Below are 16,686 nucleotides of genomic sequence, written 5' to 3' on the forward strand. Positions count from 1 at the left end.
AAAAAGCTGCACAAGGAATTTTAGGAGGATACATAACGGCAGAAGAACAAGTCATTTATTCTAAGGAAGGTCGTTGTTATCAATGTCACGTCAAGGGTCATATAAAGAGCAGATATCCTAAGAACCCATCCAACGAACCTAAAGAACCCACAGAACCCACATCCTCTGTTAATGCCATAAATGAGAACACTAGTGTGTCCCAAGTTTCTCACGGTCATCCAATTGATGAGTCTCTCATGAAGTGTTATGGTCATGTGAATGGTTAACACATGGTGGTCTTGTTTGATTCAGGTAGTATGCATGATGTGATTGGTGCCTCTTGTAGAAGGAGCCCACTTAGAGGTTCGCAAGACATCTCCTCTTGAGGTATCGGGCTTCGCTCCCGGTATGGACCCTCTCATTACACGAGAGTGCCTTGATGTGTTATTCACTGTTCAACAAGCGTCCTTCCCCAGAAAATTTGTAGTGTTTACTCTCTCAGGATACGATTTGATTTTTGGCATTAAGTGGTTTAAAAGTTATAATCCACAAGTTTGTTGGAAAGAAAACACTCTTAGTCTCGCAGTTGAAGAGCACCTCTCGTGTTCCTCAATGTGACACTAAGATTCCAGCTATATCACTAATCTCTCACTCATGTTTTGGACGAGGATAAAACACGTATTCTCATTCTAGAGAAGCATGATTTATTGCGCGACAAAGAACAAGAAAAGACACATGAAACAGGACTCGAAAAAGAACAAGAGAAGGAGATTCTCTCAGTGCTTTCTTCTCCAAAGCACGACAGACATTTTTGGCATAATAAAGATGTGATTGTTCGTCAGGATGATAGTTTAGATGATGAAGCTAACCTCATTGCAGATACGATCAATCACGCAGAACCGATCTTGGCTCTCGAGTCGAGGTCTAAGGAACCCACTCAGGAAGTATTGTGTGTTCGCATGATTAGTCAGCACGCATTGTTTAAGTGTTTCATTTGTGACGGTTTCTTGTATTTTCATCACCGTCTTTACGTGTTCTCTTTTAGGCATGCCGTATTGTACAATGCACATGACTCACTCACGGATGAGCACAGATGTATGCGGATCTCTCTCAAAAAGAAGAAAAGTTTGCATTCAAGGAATTCACATTGGCATGACACAATCTCAGAAAGAGCACGAGAAAGATTGTCCATTAAGCATCGGCATTTTCATTGTGATTTGCCACAATTGATAGGTTTAGGTCGAAAAGTCAAGATTCAATCTCACTTTTTGCGTGTGTTTGGTGAACGGTTTGGCACTCCGTCACTTGGTTAATCTCAATTGCATGCATAGTCATTTAGGAAGCATAGCATTTTTCCAGTCACTCTACATGCAATGAATATGTTCATTATTTTGTGTTGGAAGTGGTTTCAGGAATTTTCCTCCTCGGAGATTCTTGAAGAAGGTGGACCTATGTCCATAGCCGAAGTTGGAGCATTGAAGCAGCCACAGATCACTTTGTGTCGCTTTTGGCGCGGCCCAAAGAAGCAAGCATTGTAGATCTTCATGAAGTTCAAGTTTCGCACGACCCACGCATCAGAGTGGGCCAGCGAAGAGTCCTTCCCAGGATTCCAGCCGTTGTTGGTGCTCTCCCTCGACGCCATACAGCTCGATACCAGTACCTCACTTTAAAAAGGAGGGGATGTCACGTGCACATCTAACCCTATGTGCATGTGGACCCATCATGACCATTTTATAGTGCACAGAACCCATTTTCCCTATTTTATCCATTTTTCACTTATTATTAATAAGTGACTTTGTTGAGAAACTGGGTAGGGCAACTTTGCTAAGTTAATATATAAGAAAACTAGCGCTAGCACTTTTTGGCAAAAGAGGCAACAAAAGTTGCTACAACTTATAGTGCACCTTCTCAGCAAGACCGGTAGATTACCCTAGCGTTTTCAGCCAACAGACCCTCTGGTATTTTTCATCAGTAGTACCAGAACAGCCCTGGCGTTTTGCACATCCCAGATCAGCTTTGGCATTTTGCAGATCCCAGATCAGGCTTAGCGTTTTTGCAGATTGCAGATAGTGTCAGCGTTTTGTAGATTCCCGGCAATAGATCAGCCCTAGCATCAGCGTTTTCAGTTTTCAACACTCAGACACCGCAAGATCAGTCCCTAGCCTCGCATATCTCACCTATCCGCAACAGATTCTTGTCGCACTGTCAGATCAGCCAGTGTTTTCAGAATCAGCCCGCTGTCCGCAGATTTCAGCATCTGCGTTTTCAGCGCATCGTCGTCGCCATTGCTGTCCTCGCCGACACAGTGTCAGAATTCAGCAGTTAGCAGATTTGCAGGCTTCAGCCCTAGCGTTTTCATATTCCAGCCCTTCCTCGTTGTCGTCATCATTGTCGTCGACATCGTCAGCAAGTCCATTGCATCTAGACTATTGTACCAGATTTGTGCAATCAATAGCATAGACCTCTCTCGCCATAGAGAGGGGGGTCCTTGGAGGAGGTTTTGACAATCGTCTGGTGTCGTATTCTTCTCTCTCTCTCTCTCTCTCTCTCTCTCTCTCTCTCTGTGTGTGTGTCTCAGCACCTTCATTCACAGTGTCATTCATTTTGTTTGTGATCATTTGCACTCTCTCACTAAAGGAACAGAAGGCTCTAACTAAGTAAGTAAAAGGAACCCTTGAGCACAGTTCGGAGCACTCATCTTAAGCAAAGTTCAACATTCACTTCCGTTGCACCTTACAAATTTTTTGTTTTGGATCGTTTTGGGCGGAGCGAACACGTCTACACGTGTGTCAGACGCTCTTGCAGGCATTGGGATAGTTCCTAGTACCCACCAACTTATAAGTGTAGCGAGGGGCCTAAATGACTTTGAATTGAGTCTAGACACCCTCTTACTGCTCGGATTCCAGTGCCGACTGGCCCGACTATCTTGTGGCGACCTGCCCTTTCCGACTGCGTGAAAGCTCTCGGCTGTCGGCCCTTTCACACTGGCCACACAATGTCCGGCCATTTATGACCTCAAAAAGAGGGTCCCAAAAATTTAAATTAAATCATCGAAAAGAAACCAACAACTAAGGTTAGCAGTTGCCACGTCCTTGTGACATGTGGAGTTGGGAGGAGAAAGAGGTATCTCCTCCATAGGTTGAAGCGTGCTAGCGGCGCCATTCTCTTGCGGAGAAGCATCGTGTGATTTCATGGCGCGTAGATGTATAAAGGAGAACATGTGTGCGATGACGACGAGCTTGGAAAATACATCCAAGGCATGTATACGATGAGAGAGAGAGAGCGTAGGAGAGAGGGAGCTGTGCGCACGAGTGAGTGCTTACAGTGACAAGAATCACTCGCTTGTCGACATCGTTAAATAAGGGTAACGTGGATGGTGAAGTGCTCGTGAGGGCTAACTACAGCAAGCGAGGGAATTTTCGGGGTAATCCCTCTTTCAATTAAAGATGATAAAATGGTACCGCACATCAATGTGATTGGTACGCACATGAAACGTGGCATTTTTAGCCAAACAAACTGCACTCTGGCTATCACATCCAAGCATAGGCGTGTCATCCAAGCAATCCAAGCTCACTGACCAGGCGGGCTAACTATATGGCTTCTTTGGAAGCCTCAGTGATTGAAATATATTCAGCCTTAGTAGTAGAGAGTGCAACTATCCTCTGAAGTCTAGAGCACCATGAAATAGCGCCACGTGCAAGGGTGTAAACGTAGCCACTAGTTGACTTGAGGGTATCAACATCACCTGCCATGTCGGAATCACAATATTCGTGCAGTAGTAGAGAGTGCAACTATCCTCTGGAGTCTAGAGCACCATTAAATAGCACCACCTGCAAGGGTGTAAATGTACCCACTAGTTGACTTGAGGGTATTAACATCACCTGCCATGTCGGAATCACAATATTCCTGCAGTTTTGATGGACCCTTTCCATAACACAGGCATTTGCTTTTGGTCCCTTTCAAGTACCTCATTATGGACTTTACAACATCCCAATGTGCTCTGCCAAGATTAGACATAAACCTGCTCACTACTCCCACTGAATAAGCAATGTCAGGTCTATTGGCAACCATAGCATACATGAGAGAGCCGCAAGCTGAAGCATAAGGTACTCTCCTCATAGCATTGTTTGCATCATTTGTTTTCGGGCAATCACTTGCACTTAACTTGTGACAAGCTGATGATGTGGCAAACCGTACGGAACCCCCGTGATTTGCGCTGATTTGTTGGCGTGACATACCGCCCAATAATCCCGCCCTTTGCGTTGCTTCCGATGTGGCACATTGTATAGATTTTCTGCTTTTTCTGCTGGGTGCTTTTGGAGATTTGAGCGCTAGCTCTAGGAGCACATGCTTTTGAGTTTAGATGCTTTTGGATATGATTTTTTTGGGGCTCTGCTTTTAGCATCCCTTGTACTCTTTATAAGTGCCCTACGGGCCACTAAAGAAATATCGAAAAAGGCGTCAATCTTTGGGGCCACTAGTCTTGGCTTGGAATTCCGCCGGGTCGTGTCTTCTCTCTCTCAGTTTTTGAAGTGTTAAAAGTATTGTAAAGTGTGAAATTTGCAGTTTTCTCTGTGTTTCCATTCGATCACTCGTCAAAAGTGATTAGAGTGGTATCAGAGCTTGAGGCGTGTGCCTTTCTGAAAACATTCTGGTCCTACCAAAGAGCAGACAGAGCAAGACCACTTCTACGGATTTTTTTTATGTGAGAATCTTTGTCCCCCTCCCCCGGACTTAGTAGCCACTCCCACCCTTAGTCCATCGCGCATCGGGCGCGCCCCTGTCTTCATCGCTTTGTCTTAAAGGGCAGAAGCCATAAAGAATCCAAGATCTTTTCGACATGGACAGAGAACAGGTTGACCACAGTGCTCAGCAAGAGAATCCTCCCGGCCCTTTACAGAGGCAACGAGACGAGACCCATGCACAATATGTGGTTAGACAATCGGTGTACTTGGCAGGACAACAAAAGAAGAACCTGACAAATGATCGAATTGATTTAGAAGCCCTGCACAATTACTTGGGCTTTTTAAATCCTCCAGTGGCCTCAATTGTCCCTCAACAGGCTTCTCAAATGTATTCTTTTGTACCACAAAATCCTCTGAGGGCCTTGTCTCAACAGAATTCTGGGGATGTCTCTCAATTTTTAGGAGGCATTTTTAAGCATATGGCTCTAGGAGAACCTTCTTGTGCTGTTAGGGAGATTTTACCTCCTATGCCCCTTGGACCTCCACCTTATACTACTACTTCCCCCCCCACCACCTGTGGCCCGTGTCCTACCTACATATGCGATAGATGGACAACATCACCACTATTACTACTATTTGGCACCTCTGACAACGGATGCCGGTCCAAATACTTTTAAAGATGGGGGTGCTACAGTAAAGTTTTTCGCATTCTCCGGCGTCTAGGATGCTCACAACGCTCTCAAATTTCTACAGCAATTTGATGTCCTGTTGAGTAATGGAAACTTTACCGAAGAATCAAAGTTGCTTAGAGTTACATCTTTTCTCAAGGATAGTGCATTGACATGGTGGGCTACTTTGGCAAAGAAACCGGACCGGCTCAAAACTTGGATTGATTTCAAGTTGGCATTCTACCCAAGCATTCTTGATGAGACATTCGAAGTAGATATAATTGCAACATGGTTGGGTCTGAGGATGTACCCTTCGAACACTCTTCCAATTCACAACCAAAGATTTTGGGACGCTTATCTGGCAATTTCCACCTTTCGAGACATTACTTTTGCAAAACAGATTGAGAAGTACATTGTAGGCCTACCTTTTCCATTGCGAGACTACTGTATAGGATAAGTAGTCTCAAATATGCGATAGCTTATGTCACATGCAAGAGTGGGTTATCACATTATGAAGAAAGAATTGGTATTCTTCGACCCTTTCCTGAAAAGAAATCCAAATCCTCCCTCCTCTAACCAAGATACGCCACAACCAAGAGCAAGTACAATTTCCAACATTCCTACTCGAAGGGTCACTTTTGAAGAGATGGCACAATACCGATCAAAAGGTAGGTGTTATAAATATGGCCTTCACGGTCACACTGCTTGGGATTGCCCAGGAAACCCCAATAACAAAGGACCCTCTATATATAAAAGCATAGGAAACAAGAAGTTATGACCTTTAGTTGGATTGATTGTGACCTTTAGTTGGTTTGATTTCCAACTTGATAGGTGCTCCCACCGTCGATGCATCCAATGAACCATGCAGAGCTATGGGAAAAGTCAAAGTTCAAGATGCCCTTATCCTCTTCGGGCTCTATGCAAAATTTCATCTCCCTAGAGTTAGCTGCAAGATTAGGTACTGAAGGATATGCCAAAGGGACACAAATTGAAGCACAAATGGCTAATGGAACCTACACATCATCGACACTGCTGATTGCATATCACTTCGACTACAAGGTAAGGCAAAAAAGGAAGTTAGAAAATGTTGTCATAATCGTAGTTGCAAGAAACAAGAAGGTTGTTGCTGGCTTCTTCCTCCTCTTCTTCTTCGTCTTCTTCTTCATCTTTCGAGCTTTGAATTGCTACTGGTACAGCCTTTGTCCTTAAAGCACTTGGAAGGAGGGTGGCCCTTCTTTCCACAAATGCCACAAGCTTTGGACACAAAGCAATCTTTGGCTATATGTCCCTCTTTGCCACACTTGAAGCAAGTCTTATCGCTAGAATTTATTGAAATTTGTCACAAGTTGGTGACATGGCTAGTCGGTAATGGGCGTTAGGACATTACAAAAATCCTAAATTTGGTCAAGAATCTGAAAACCCTAAAACCTGCAAAATTAATAATGTGGCAAAAAATGCTGATTTTGCACTGACATGACACGTGGCACCCCGCCCGCGTTTTGCGTTGACAGCTGCTGATTGACAAATTTGTCACAAGTTGGTGACATGGCTAGTCAGTAACGAGCGTTAGGACATTACAAAAATCCTAAATTTGGCCAAGAATTTGAAAACCCTAAAACCTGCAAAACTAATAATGTGGCAAAAAATGCGGATTTTGCATTGACATGACATGTGGCACCCTGCCCGAGTTTTGCGATGACAGCTGCTGCTGATTGACAAATTTCCATGCAGCAGCTTTTGGGCAGGCTTTGTGGAAGTATTTTTCAGTGACAGCTTTTAGAAGCATATCTTTTCGGGGCGCCTTGTTTATAGGGCCCATGTACTCTAAAAACAGGTCCAAGCCCTCCAACTCTAGCATAGCGATTGGGGAAGCTTGCAGAGGGGAGAGGCCGTGGCTATTGTACCTTGTGAAGCATCAAATAAAGAAAGAAATACCAAAAGAGGTGGTGTCTTTGGGGCCAGTGCATTTGGAATCGGATCTGTGCCGCTTCGTTTCGATTCTCCTATTCTGTGTGTGTGTGTGTATGTGTTCAATTTGTTACAGTTCCCGTTCGTGTCTTGCTATTGATACTGCTATTAGAGCGTAATCCAGGGTGAGTACTCTTCTCTGAAGAAGGGGGAAATGCACAAGTTGGTGGCGTGGCTTGTTGGTAACGAGGGTGAGGACATCACAAACCATAAACTATGCAAAACTTATGATGCGGTAAAAAATCTGGACTTTGTGTTGATATAACACGTGGCACCCAACCCACGTTTTGCGTTGACAACTGTTGACGTGGCAGATTTCCATACGGTAGCTTTTGGGCAAGCTTTGCGCAAGGATTTTTGAGTGACAGGTTTTAGAAGCATAGCTTTTCAGGGGCGCCTTGTTTTTAGGGCCGATGTACTTTTTAAATATGGCCAGCAATCGGGGAAGCTTGCAGAGGGGAGAGGCAGCGGTTACTGTACCTTGTGAAGCATCAATAAAGAAAGAAATACCGAAAGGGTTGCCAGTCTTCGGGGCCAGTGCATGTAGAAGTAGAACTCTGCCGCTTCTCTCTCTCTCTCTCCCCCCCCCACTCAAGTTGAATTTGTTGCAATTTGTGTCTATGTGTTGCTATTGATTTCTCGCTTGGGTGTCCAAGCCTATTACAAAATGCTCTTCCCTTAAAGCTGAGTTCCTCCGTTGCTTCTTTCTTCTCTTCAGACTGCAGAGGATTGACATAGGTGAGTTGTGTGATCATACTCTTGAGGCGGTTGACAAGACTCGCTATATTTTCATCAGGCTCCATCTTTAACTTGTAGAGGTCCTTTTTACGGCTTACCCTACTCTTCTTCCTCCTAGATTCAAGTTCTTTTCTAAAACCTCCCATGCAAATGATGAAGTCTCACAGTCATTGATGTGATTGTAATTCCTAGAGCTTGCTCATCCATTGCTTGATTCTGTGCATTGATGGCCCATGTTTGTACTTGTGCACCATCACTTGAAGAGGGATCGCTAATGGTTGACTTGCGCCTCTTCATTAGGTAACCTTTAAGCTTAGTTTTCCATGTGTGAAACCCGTCTCCATTAAATTTCTCAATGCCTTGCTCTCCATTGTGTTATAGAGGGTTCTTAATCAAGGAGACTTTCCTTTGATTAGTGTCTGTCCTCTTAACAAGAGCATGACCAAGATCAAATCATCCCCATATATGCATATGATGACATACATTGTGCTTAGTTGCAAAATATGAACATAATTGTAGGATGAGAGAGAGAGAGAGAGAGAGAGAGAGAGAGAGAGAGATGTTATATTAACGTCTTTGAAAAGCCAAAATGACCTATGAGACCAAAAAGTTACAATTGGTGAATCTGATACCCTGTCTGAGTACGGAAAATACAAAGAACTAACTAACTAACATTAAAACACTAAGGGGATGAATCTGAAGCTGATTTGGATTTGAAACGGGACGGGGGGAGGTTTGGTGGGTTCAAATGAAATCTCTCATCGGTTGTTGTCGAATCTCATCAACATCCTTCATGGTCAGTATTGTGGTTGGGCGTCTTGCATGTCGGGCTAGAGTGATCTGTATCTTCTGTTGCATCCTTCGTCGATGGTGGGAGACCTCTCGAGGTCGTGGGCGTCTGGATCTGCCTAGCTCAATGGCTCGGTCAGTCAACGTACCTCTAGTGTAGGTGGGCTTTGAGATCTGCTGTGATGACTGCTCCTTTGGCTCTCCTCTGGCTGGTGTAAAGAAATCTGTGATTCGTCTTTGAGACTCTCTCTCCCCTGATGTCCTCAGCAGGCTTCCCTAAGTCTGGCAGCTCTACCAGGAACAATCCGAGACATCTCTGATCCTCGTATCTCATGACTCTAGAAAATGGTCCGAAACCCTCGCGTATCTCAGAGTACGCTGGGCAATGACGTGTAGTGCATCTCTGTCTCTGGCTCTAAGTGACATAGGTGACATATCTTGGCCCCTGCTGGTACCCCTCGAAATCGGCCAGTCTCGATCTGGAGCTGATGTGAGGATGTGCATATCTGCCCAATAGAGCATCGTTTCCCATGGGATAAGTGCGTATCCGTGTATGCAGGCCTAGTCACAAAATTGTCCTCCGTGAGTTGGAGAAGATGCTCTCTGTAGAAGGCCATCTTCGTGCCCAACTCCTGTGTCGGCTGTATCCATGTGCTCCTGGTATCTAGCTGAGTCAGATCCTGGCGTATGAGTCTAGTGATCTCTGTCCGTGTGAGAGACAAGGAGGGTGCATCCAGGAAGTATTGAAACGGAGGCAATCTATCCATGCTGAAACCATGGTATCATCTGTTCATAGCAACATGCAGTATCGCCTTGTAGCGCTAGTTGTCGAGATGACTCCAAGGCAAGTTGAGCATATGTCCCTGGGGAGGTCCCATAAACTGTGTATAAAGGATACTGATCTAGTCAGTGCCTCAACCACGAGGGGGTGGGGGATAAAACCGGCCCGCGGGGCGGTAGGCTTTGGCTTTCACCCGAAATTCTTTACTTTAGACACACACACAGAGCACTTTGCAAAGAGAACCTATGACGGGAAGTAACACTTAATCACACACACGGCTCGGAAGCTAGAATGCTCCGAGCAGACGCCGACAACCTGTAGGCCCCAAAATTGGCGCCCCTTTCGGTATTTCTTTATACTTTGAGAGGGTAAATTACAAAGAAGAGTCCCGGGAATCCTTTATCTGTATCCAACTAGATACCACTTGATTTGGCCAAATTTCGGCAGCATAACAGCCCCAAAACTTGCACGAAACCAATTTCCTTGCTGGAACTCACTTCCACTAGCATAAACCCTCTGATTCCTGCCCAAAAACAGTAAATTCAACACGCTGTATTTACTGGTTTTTGCCCTGTTTTCAGCCCCAAACAGTCCCCTAATTGTCCTCTGCCAGTGGGGCACTATTCCCAATGGTTCTGGCGTCCGTATGGCTGAAAAACAGTCATTTACAGCACATACACAACGCTGAAAACGCACTTGTATGGTGAGGTTATGACCCTCACCGATGCTTGCTTTGGAGTAGCAGTTAGCTACCCCTGTTCCTGCTCAAGGAGGCTCTTGCCTCAGCACAAAAGCATGAAACCACACAGCTGTACATCAGTCAATGAAGAGCCTCTTGTGGGGCATCACATAACTGCACGTAGGGGAGAGAGAGAGCAGTGTGTAGCGTGCAGGGCATCACTCCTGGCACCACACTATACATGAGAGGGAAAGAAAGCACTCCATAGCTCTTAACCTGTGAGACAGGTTCTCAATGAAGCATCCCCCCAGCATAAATTGAGCGCCCCCTCTGTTGCCCTTGACCTGTAATGCATCTGTGAACAAATAGATGCTAAAAGGGGAAGATTTCCATGGCTGCCAAAACCTGCGTATCGCTGAAAACGCAGCAAAACAGCCCTGTAAACACGCATTTGATGCCTTCCAATGCTGAAAATGAGCTTCTTGGACCTAGTCAAAGTCATGGGAAGCTCAAAAATGGAGAGAAATGGCTGAAAATCAGAGTTAACAGCCTCCAAAACTGCTCCAAGAAGTTAGTTACGAGTTCTCTTCTCGCAGACTTGGTAAATTGACCAAAAAGTGTCACTTGGCACTCATACATGCAATTTCCCCGCATTGGGCTTCTTGCTTAAAAATCTCTCAACTGGTGCATCAGTTGACTTGCAGCAGAGTAATAAAATGTTCCCTTGGTCATACCGAAGGTAATGACGCGAACACATTTCACGGCCCAAAATAGCAATTCCCTAATTTTTAGGAGATGCTTCTGTTGGGCTCCCACTGGTCATCTGACCATCTATCCTCATTGGGACCGCATCCAAAAGTGCAATGTGGCCCAAGTGTCGGATACTTTCTGTTGGTGATCCCACTTTGACTTTATGCCTTTATTGAGTTCACTTCCTAGTATCCACCAACTTGCTAAGTGCGAAAAGGGGACCTACACTCTTACTACGAATTCCAATGCCTACCACTTCCCATCTGCGGGTGAAACTACCGTTCACACTGGCCATACAATGTCCGACCGTTTGCTACTTCAAAAAGAGGGTCTCAAAAATAAAACAGAACTCATTGGAAAGAAACCAACAACTAAGGTTAGCAGTTGCCACGTCCTCCTGACATAGTTAACAGCTGCCACGTCCTCGTGACAGGGGAAGGGGGGGGGGGGGGGGGGGGGGGGGGGGGGGGGGGGGGGGGGGGGGGGGGGGGGGGGGCCGCTCGGCTAGGATAATCTCAAGCGGCATTGAGGCCTTAGCCTGAATCATCCGAGCGATCATAGAGACCAAAGGCCTCTCCATATATCTCCATCCATCTGTGTTGCTAGATCTCCCATGATGATCTACTGAAGGTCCCCATACTTGAACACTTTAGAGCATAGCTGAAGTCACTAGAGTGTCAAAAAGCCACAATTTTGTTCGCGGTTCCCGGAACTGAACCTGCGAACACATCCTTTTCAGTCCTCCCAAGGCTGCATATGCTCTCGTCAGTCTAGTTGCTGACGCTCTCCTCATTGAAAACACCGGTCCACCAAAAACTACCCCAAGATAAGTATATGCATGTGTATACTCCACATTCTCTTGGAAATGTCATACTAATGTCTCTTAAAGGCCAATTGACCTATGAGACCAGAGAGTTACATCATGATGAATCTGATACAAGGTCTGGATAAAAAGAAAGAAAGAAACTAACTAAACAGAAACACCACTAGAGCCATAACAGGTGGGTAGAGAGAGAGAGAGAGAGAGAGAGAGAGAGAGAGAGAGAGAGAGAGAGAGAGAGAGAGTTGCAACTAGAGAGCCCTTGTCGAACCCTAACCCTAAGTGTGCACCCCCCCTTGCCGTACCCCCGCCACCTCTGGTGCCCAAGTTGCATTATTTACGTTTTTTTCGCATCGTACAGCTGCCCGCCATCCACTTCCGCCTCGACCTGCCCCCGCCTTGCCCAGTTGCCCCCGCCCCACCCAACAGCCCGCTGCCTCTGCCCACGCCGTGCCTTCCAGCCTTCGCCCCGTTCGCGTTTACCCTCCCGCCCCTCCTACCCGCGCTCTGCCCGCTTACTCGCGCTCTGGCAGCTTGCCCGAGCGTGCCCTTCCCTCCCCTATCTTGCCTAGCCATCCAAAGGGTAGTCACACCCATGCCCTCCCCTTCACCTGCTCTCTTCACGTCCTTTCCACTATTCATCTATCACGGCCATCCTCTCTTTGGGATCGAAAAGGGGTTTCACTTTCATTGGCAGCTCTCTCTCAAGTACTATGGCACCTTCCATGGTTATTCCAGTAGATCTACAGCGCAAGATTGGTGATCGTATTGAAGTTCTCTCTCAAAGAGGGGCTGTTGGTTGCTTAGTCGTGTGTTCCTAGGCTCGTGTCAACATCCGGGAGTGGCTCTCGTGCACTCTACTTGTTCGGATGAAGGCAAAGTAGAGGATATCATCGCCTGGCAGAAGTACTTTCATTGCTATATATATATATATATATTGAGAGAGAGAGAGAGAGAGAGAGAGAGAGAGAGAGAGAGAGAGAGAGAGAGAGAGAGAGAGAGAGAGAGAGTTTGGGTGATTGTAGGAATCAAGGAGCACAATAAAAAAGTTTCTCATATCCTTACATGGACAAGATCGTCTTCTGGGTCCCTTTTGGCAAGTGAGGAGATTGATGTGCTTTCTTCAGATAGCATTAATCTTGCTTCTACTCTTGATAGATTACATGCTTGGGAGAAGAAGCTGTATGATGAGGTCAAGGTAAAAAAACTAAGAAAATTGTACATGATGTAGAAACTGCATGTAATGATATATCTGTGGCTTTCTCTTTTTTGATTCAGGCTGCTGAGGCCACAAGGCTTGAGTTAGATAGAAGATCAGCCCAGTTGAAAAGTCAGAAAGAAAGGGGAGAAGGTGCAACATCCATTGAAAGGACAAAGGCTCGTGTGAAGAGTTTACAAACTAGATACCTTGTAGAGTTTGAGGCAGTGGATGCAGCAATTTCAGAAGTGAAAAAGCTTAGAGATGATTGTCTATATCGGCAACTAATGGATCTACTAGAAGCGTAAGCAATAAAAGTATTGGCGGCATGTCTTACAAGCTTCTCTTTGGTATCTCATTTTAAGAGTGTCTATTGGTGGTAGATGTATCGAAATTAATATGCTACACTAGTTTCACCTCATTTGATACTTTTGTAGCGTTCTTCATAGGGGTTGGTACTGGTGGTGCCATGTAAATGTCCATTGTTCATACCCCTTTCTTTTTGGAAGTCAGTCTAGGCTTTGCCTTCCTAGTTTGGAGAACATCAAGTGCTCTGTGTTTGATATTAGGTCCCTATAGATAGATTTTCGTAGTGCACAGCTATTCTGACCTCTCTCCTGCGATAGCCAGTGGTCTTCGCTATGTCAGGATCATATTAGCAGGCCGCCAATCTTGGCAGAGGAGTCTGATTGGCAGCATTGGATATTGTCACCTTGGGATAGAGATGAGCGGGGCTGCCAGAGTGATAGACTAAGACTTCTCTTGGAGAGCATGAGGATAGACATGTTTCTGGACATCAGCTATGGGTTTGGGGAGTGGTTATGCCATTTCCCCAAGCTTCCAGCCCCACGGTCTCCTTTGAGTACAACTCAGATTGGCAGACAGCTCTTGCTCAGATAATAGTGCAGACAGCTCTTGCTCAGATAATAGTGCAGACAGCCCGGACACAAATCCCCCAGCTCATTTATAGTAAGACCAAGAAAGAGCATTTGAAGCACTTATGGTGAATATTTCAATTGTTAAGAGAGTCTGTCACGTGCACATCGCGTATACATGGCTTTGAGCACCTGAGAGTGACAAAACAGAGAATTACAGCACGCTGAAATTGACCTGCAGCTCACTGGAACGCTTCCAAATCGCAAGGGAAAGCGTCCTTGACGTGTACTATTGACCTACAGGGGTTTCGCGCCGTTATGTTTGAGAAATTGGGTCAAAAACCTGCAATTACAGCCATGGACAGGTTTGGGCAGCTTGGTGAGAGCTAGGTGAAAGTGTTCGGATCGGTTTTTGCAATACGAATAAAGAAATACCAAAAGGGGCACCAGTTTTTGGGGCCAATAGGTTGTTGGTGTCTGCTTGGTAGCACTCTAGCTTCCATGCCAGGTTCATTTGAAGTGTTAATTCCCGTTATAGGTTTTATTTGCTAGTTTCTCTGTGTCCTAAAGTCTAAATTAAAGTTTCGGGTAAAAGCCAAAGTTTACCGCCCTATGGGCCGGTTTCATGGTTCCGTTGCCGGGACAGAATCACGTTTTCCTCAAGAAGTGAGCCTTGGTTGGTTTTTGGTGAAGACACAAAGTACAGGAACGCGGGATTATACTATGGCCGACAAAGGGAAAAGCATTATGGAAGAGGGTTCCTCTTCACAGGACCGGCAGTCAATTCCTACAGTGTTTGAAGTTGGCGAGAGTTCACAGCCACGTCTGTCTGTACCTCTTGTTGATGTGAATGCTCCACCAGTGCACGGCTTTATGACTGGGCAACTTGAAGATGATGCGTTCAAGACTCAGTTGGTTGCCTCTGTGAATGTGTTTTCTCGACTGGTGTAGAAGCCAAGGTTTATTGAGTTTTTGAAAGCGCCACCAGTGCCACAATAGACAAGGCTACTCACACAGTCAGTAGAGCCCGATGAGGCTCAAGCCCAAGTACTTCATGCGTCAGGGGCTCCGAGACAGGTTCCTTCCGTCCATGAACAGGTGGTTAGGAGCCAATTCCACAGGTTTTTCCAGTTCAGCCTACCACCTTTCAGAGTCCACATGTTGCATTAAAATGGACAGGGAACCAGTTTCCAGGCAATGCATCAAGTATTTTCACCATCCACGGTAGATCCTGGGTATTTTGGGGGTGGATCTGTGTTCCAAAGTTTGGCTGGTTATGCGCCTGAAAACCAACAGTATATGCCAGGAATAGTGTTTGGGGGTATGCAAGGCATGATGCCAAACCCCATGGATGGTAATATCCGCATGCAGCAAGGCTTTCAGAGCAATCAAGGCCAATTTGAGGTGCCACAAGGCAATTTTGGCATGGCTGGTTTTTCTGGACAACAGCTAGATATGGCACTTACGACGCAAAATGTCAATGGCCAAGGAATGACGATGACCCCTACTAGAGTGTCCATGTTGCAAACAATTTTCTATGACAATTTGGGGCATTGGAAAAGCCAAAAGCTTACAAAGAAGGTGGTGCAGCTGTAAAGTTTAGCACTTTCAGCGGCTTTGAGGATAAGGCAAAGGCTCTTACTTACCTCCAATAGTTTGATACAGCTTATGCAGGAGGGAATTTTACAGAGGCCTCTAAGGTTAGGAAAGCTGCTACTTTCTTGAAAGACAATGCGCTTACATGGTGGACGACATTGTTGATGCAAGGACATGCACCCACCACATGGGTATACTTCAAGAAAATGTTTGCATCTGCGTGGCTGTCAAATGAATTTGAAGCCGATGTCATGACGGATTCGCACCAACTCACTGCAGCTACTTGCAAGAGCCTACAGGAGTACAATCGGAGGTTTTGTAAAGCGTCGCTCTCAGTAACCTCCTACAGGTCTTTGTGCCACTGACAGAGCAGATTGAGAAGTATTGTTGTGGGCTGCCTAAAGGGCTTCAAGATTACTGTACAAAGAACAGAGTGGCTACTCTCACTCAACTTATGGGTCTTGCCTTGTTGAAGGGAGAGGACAGTGGGTTTCCGGGCAATGTGAAAGGGGGGCAACAAAAGAAAAATTCAGCAAAAGAAGAATTCAGCAAAGAAGCCCTTTGTGAAAATGGCTCCTGAAGCATCACAAGGGTTAGAAAAGGTTAACAAGGATAAGGACTCAGCCGGGACTTTTGGAGTGCAGGCAAAGAAACAGAAAAAGAAGCCTTTTGTGAGTAAGTCACTCGAGGAAAAGAAGGTCTTGATGACTGAGACTAAATGCTTTATATGCGAGCAGCCTGGTCACTTTGCTGCAGATTGTCCACAAAGGAAAAGACCAGTTGACTCTGATGATAGAGAGGACAAGAAAGGAAAGAAGCCCAAAGTCCACGGCAGGTTTACTGCTAGACATGGTGGGTGACAGGCCAAGCACGGATGCCAGCAAGTTATGCAGAGCATGGGGTAAAGTCAGAGACCACACGACACTCATCTTTTTTGATCCAGGTGCCAAAGCGAACTTTATCTCACCAGAGCTAGCTATGAAGTTGAGCATCAGAGCTGAAGAGATGGGGTACATGGTAGAGGCAGGGTTGGCATGTCCTGGCTACTCAGAGTGTGTTACTCCGATCATTGGAAAGCTGCGTTTGCATATTCAGTCGTATGTGGACACATAAGAGTTTTATATTATGCCATTGGAAGGGTGTGATGCGCTACTAGGAAT

General features: G+C 45.7%; 1 protein-coding gene across 1 annotated transcript in view; it reads left to right on the forward strand.

Moving 5' to 3' along the window:
- The window catches only part of LOC147418680 (protein ROLLING AND ERECT LEAF 2-like), a 47,966-nt gene that overhangs the window by 15,524 nt on the left and 15,756 nt on the right, over positions 1-16,686 (forward strand). The window contains exons 2-3 of the mRNA XM_086505396.1: positions 12,883-13,055; positions 13,136-13,359. Coding sequence (XP_086361522.1) covers positions 12,883-13,055; positions 13,136-13,359 — 397 coding nt within the window. The remainder of the gene's footprint in view (positions 1-12,882; positions 13,056-13,135; positions 13,360-16,686) is intronic.

This window comes from Adiantum capillus-veneris, chromosome 29 (genome assembly GCF_014529385.1).
Source record: "Adiantum capillus-veneris isolate H3 chromosome 29, ASM1452938v2, whole genome shotgun sequence".
Lineage (NCBI taxonomy): Eukaryota > Viridiplantae > Streptophyta > Polypodiopsida > Polypodiales > Pteridaceae > Adiantum > Adiantum capillus-veneris.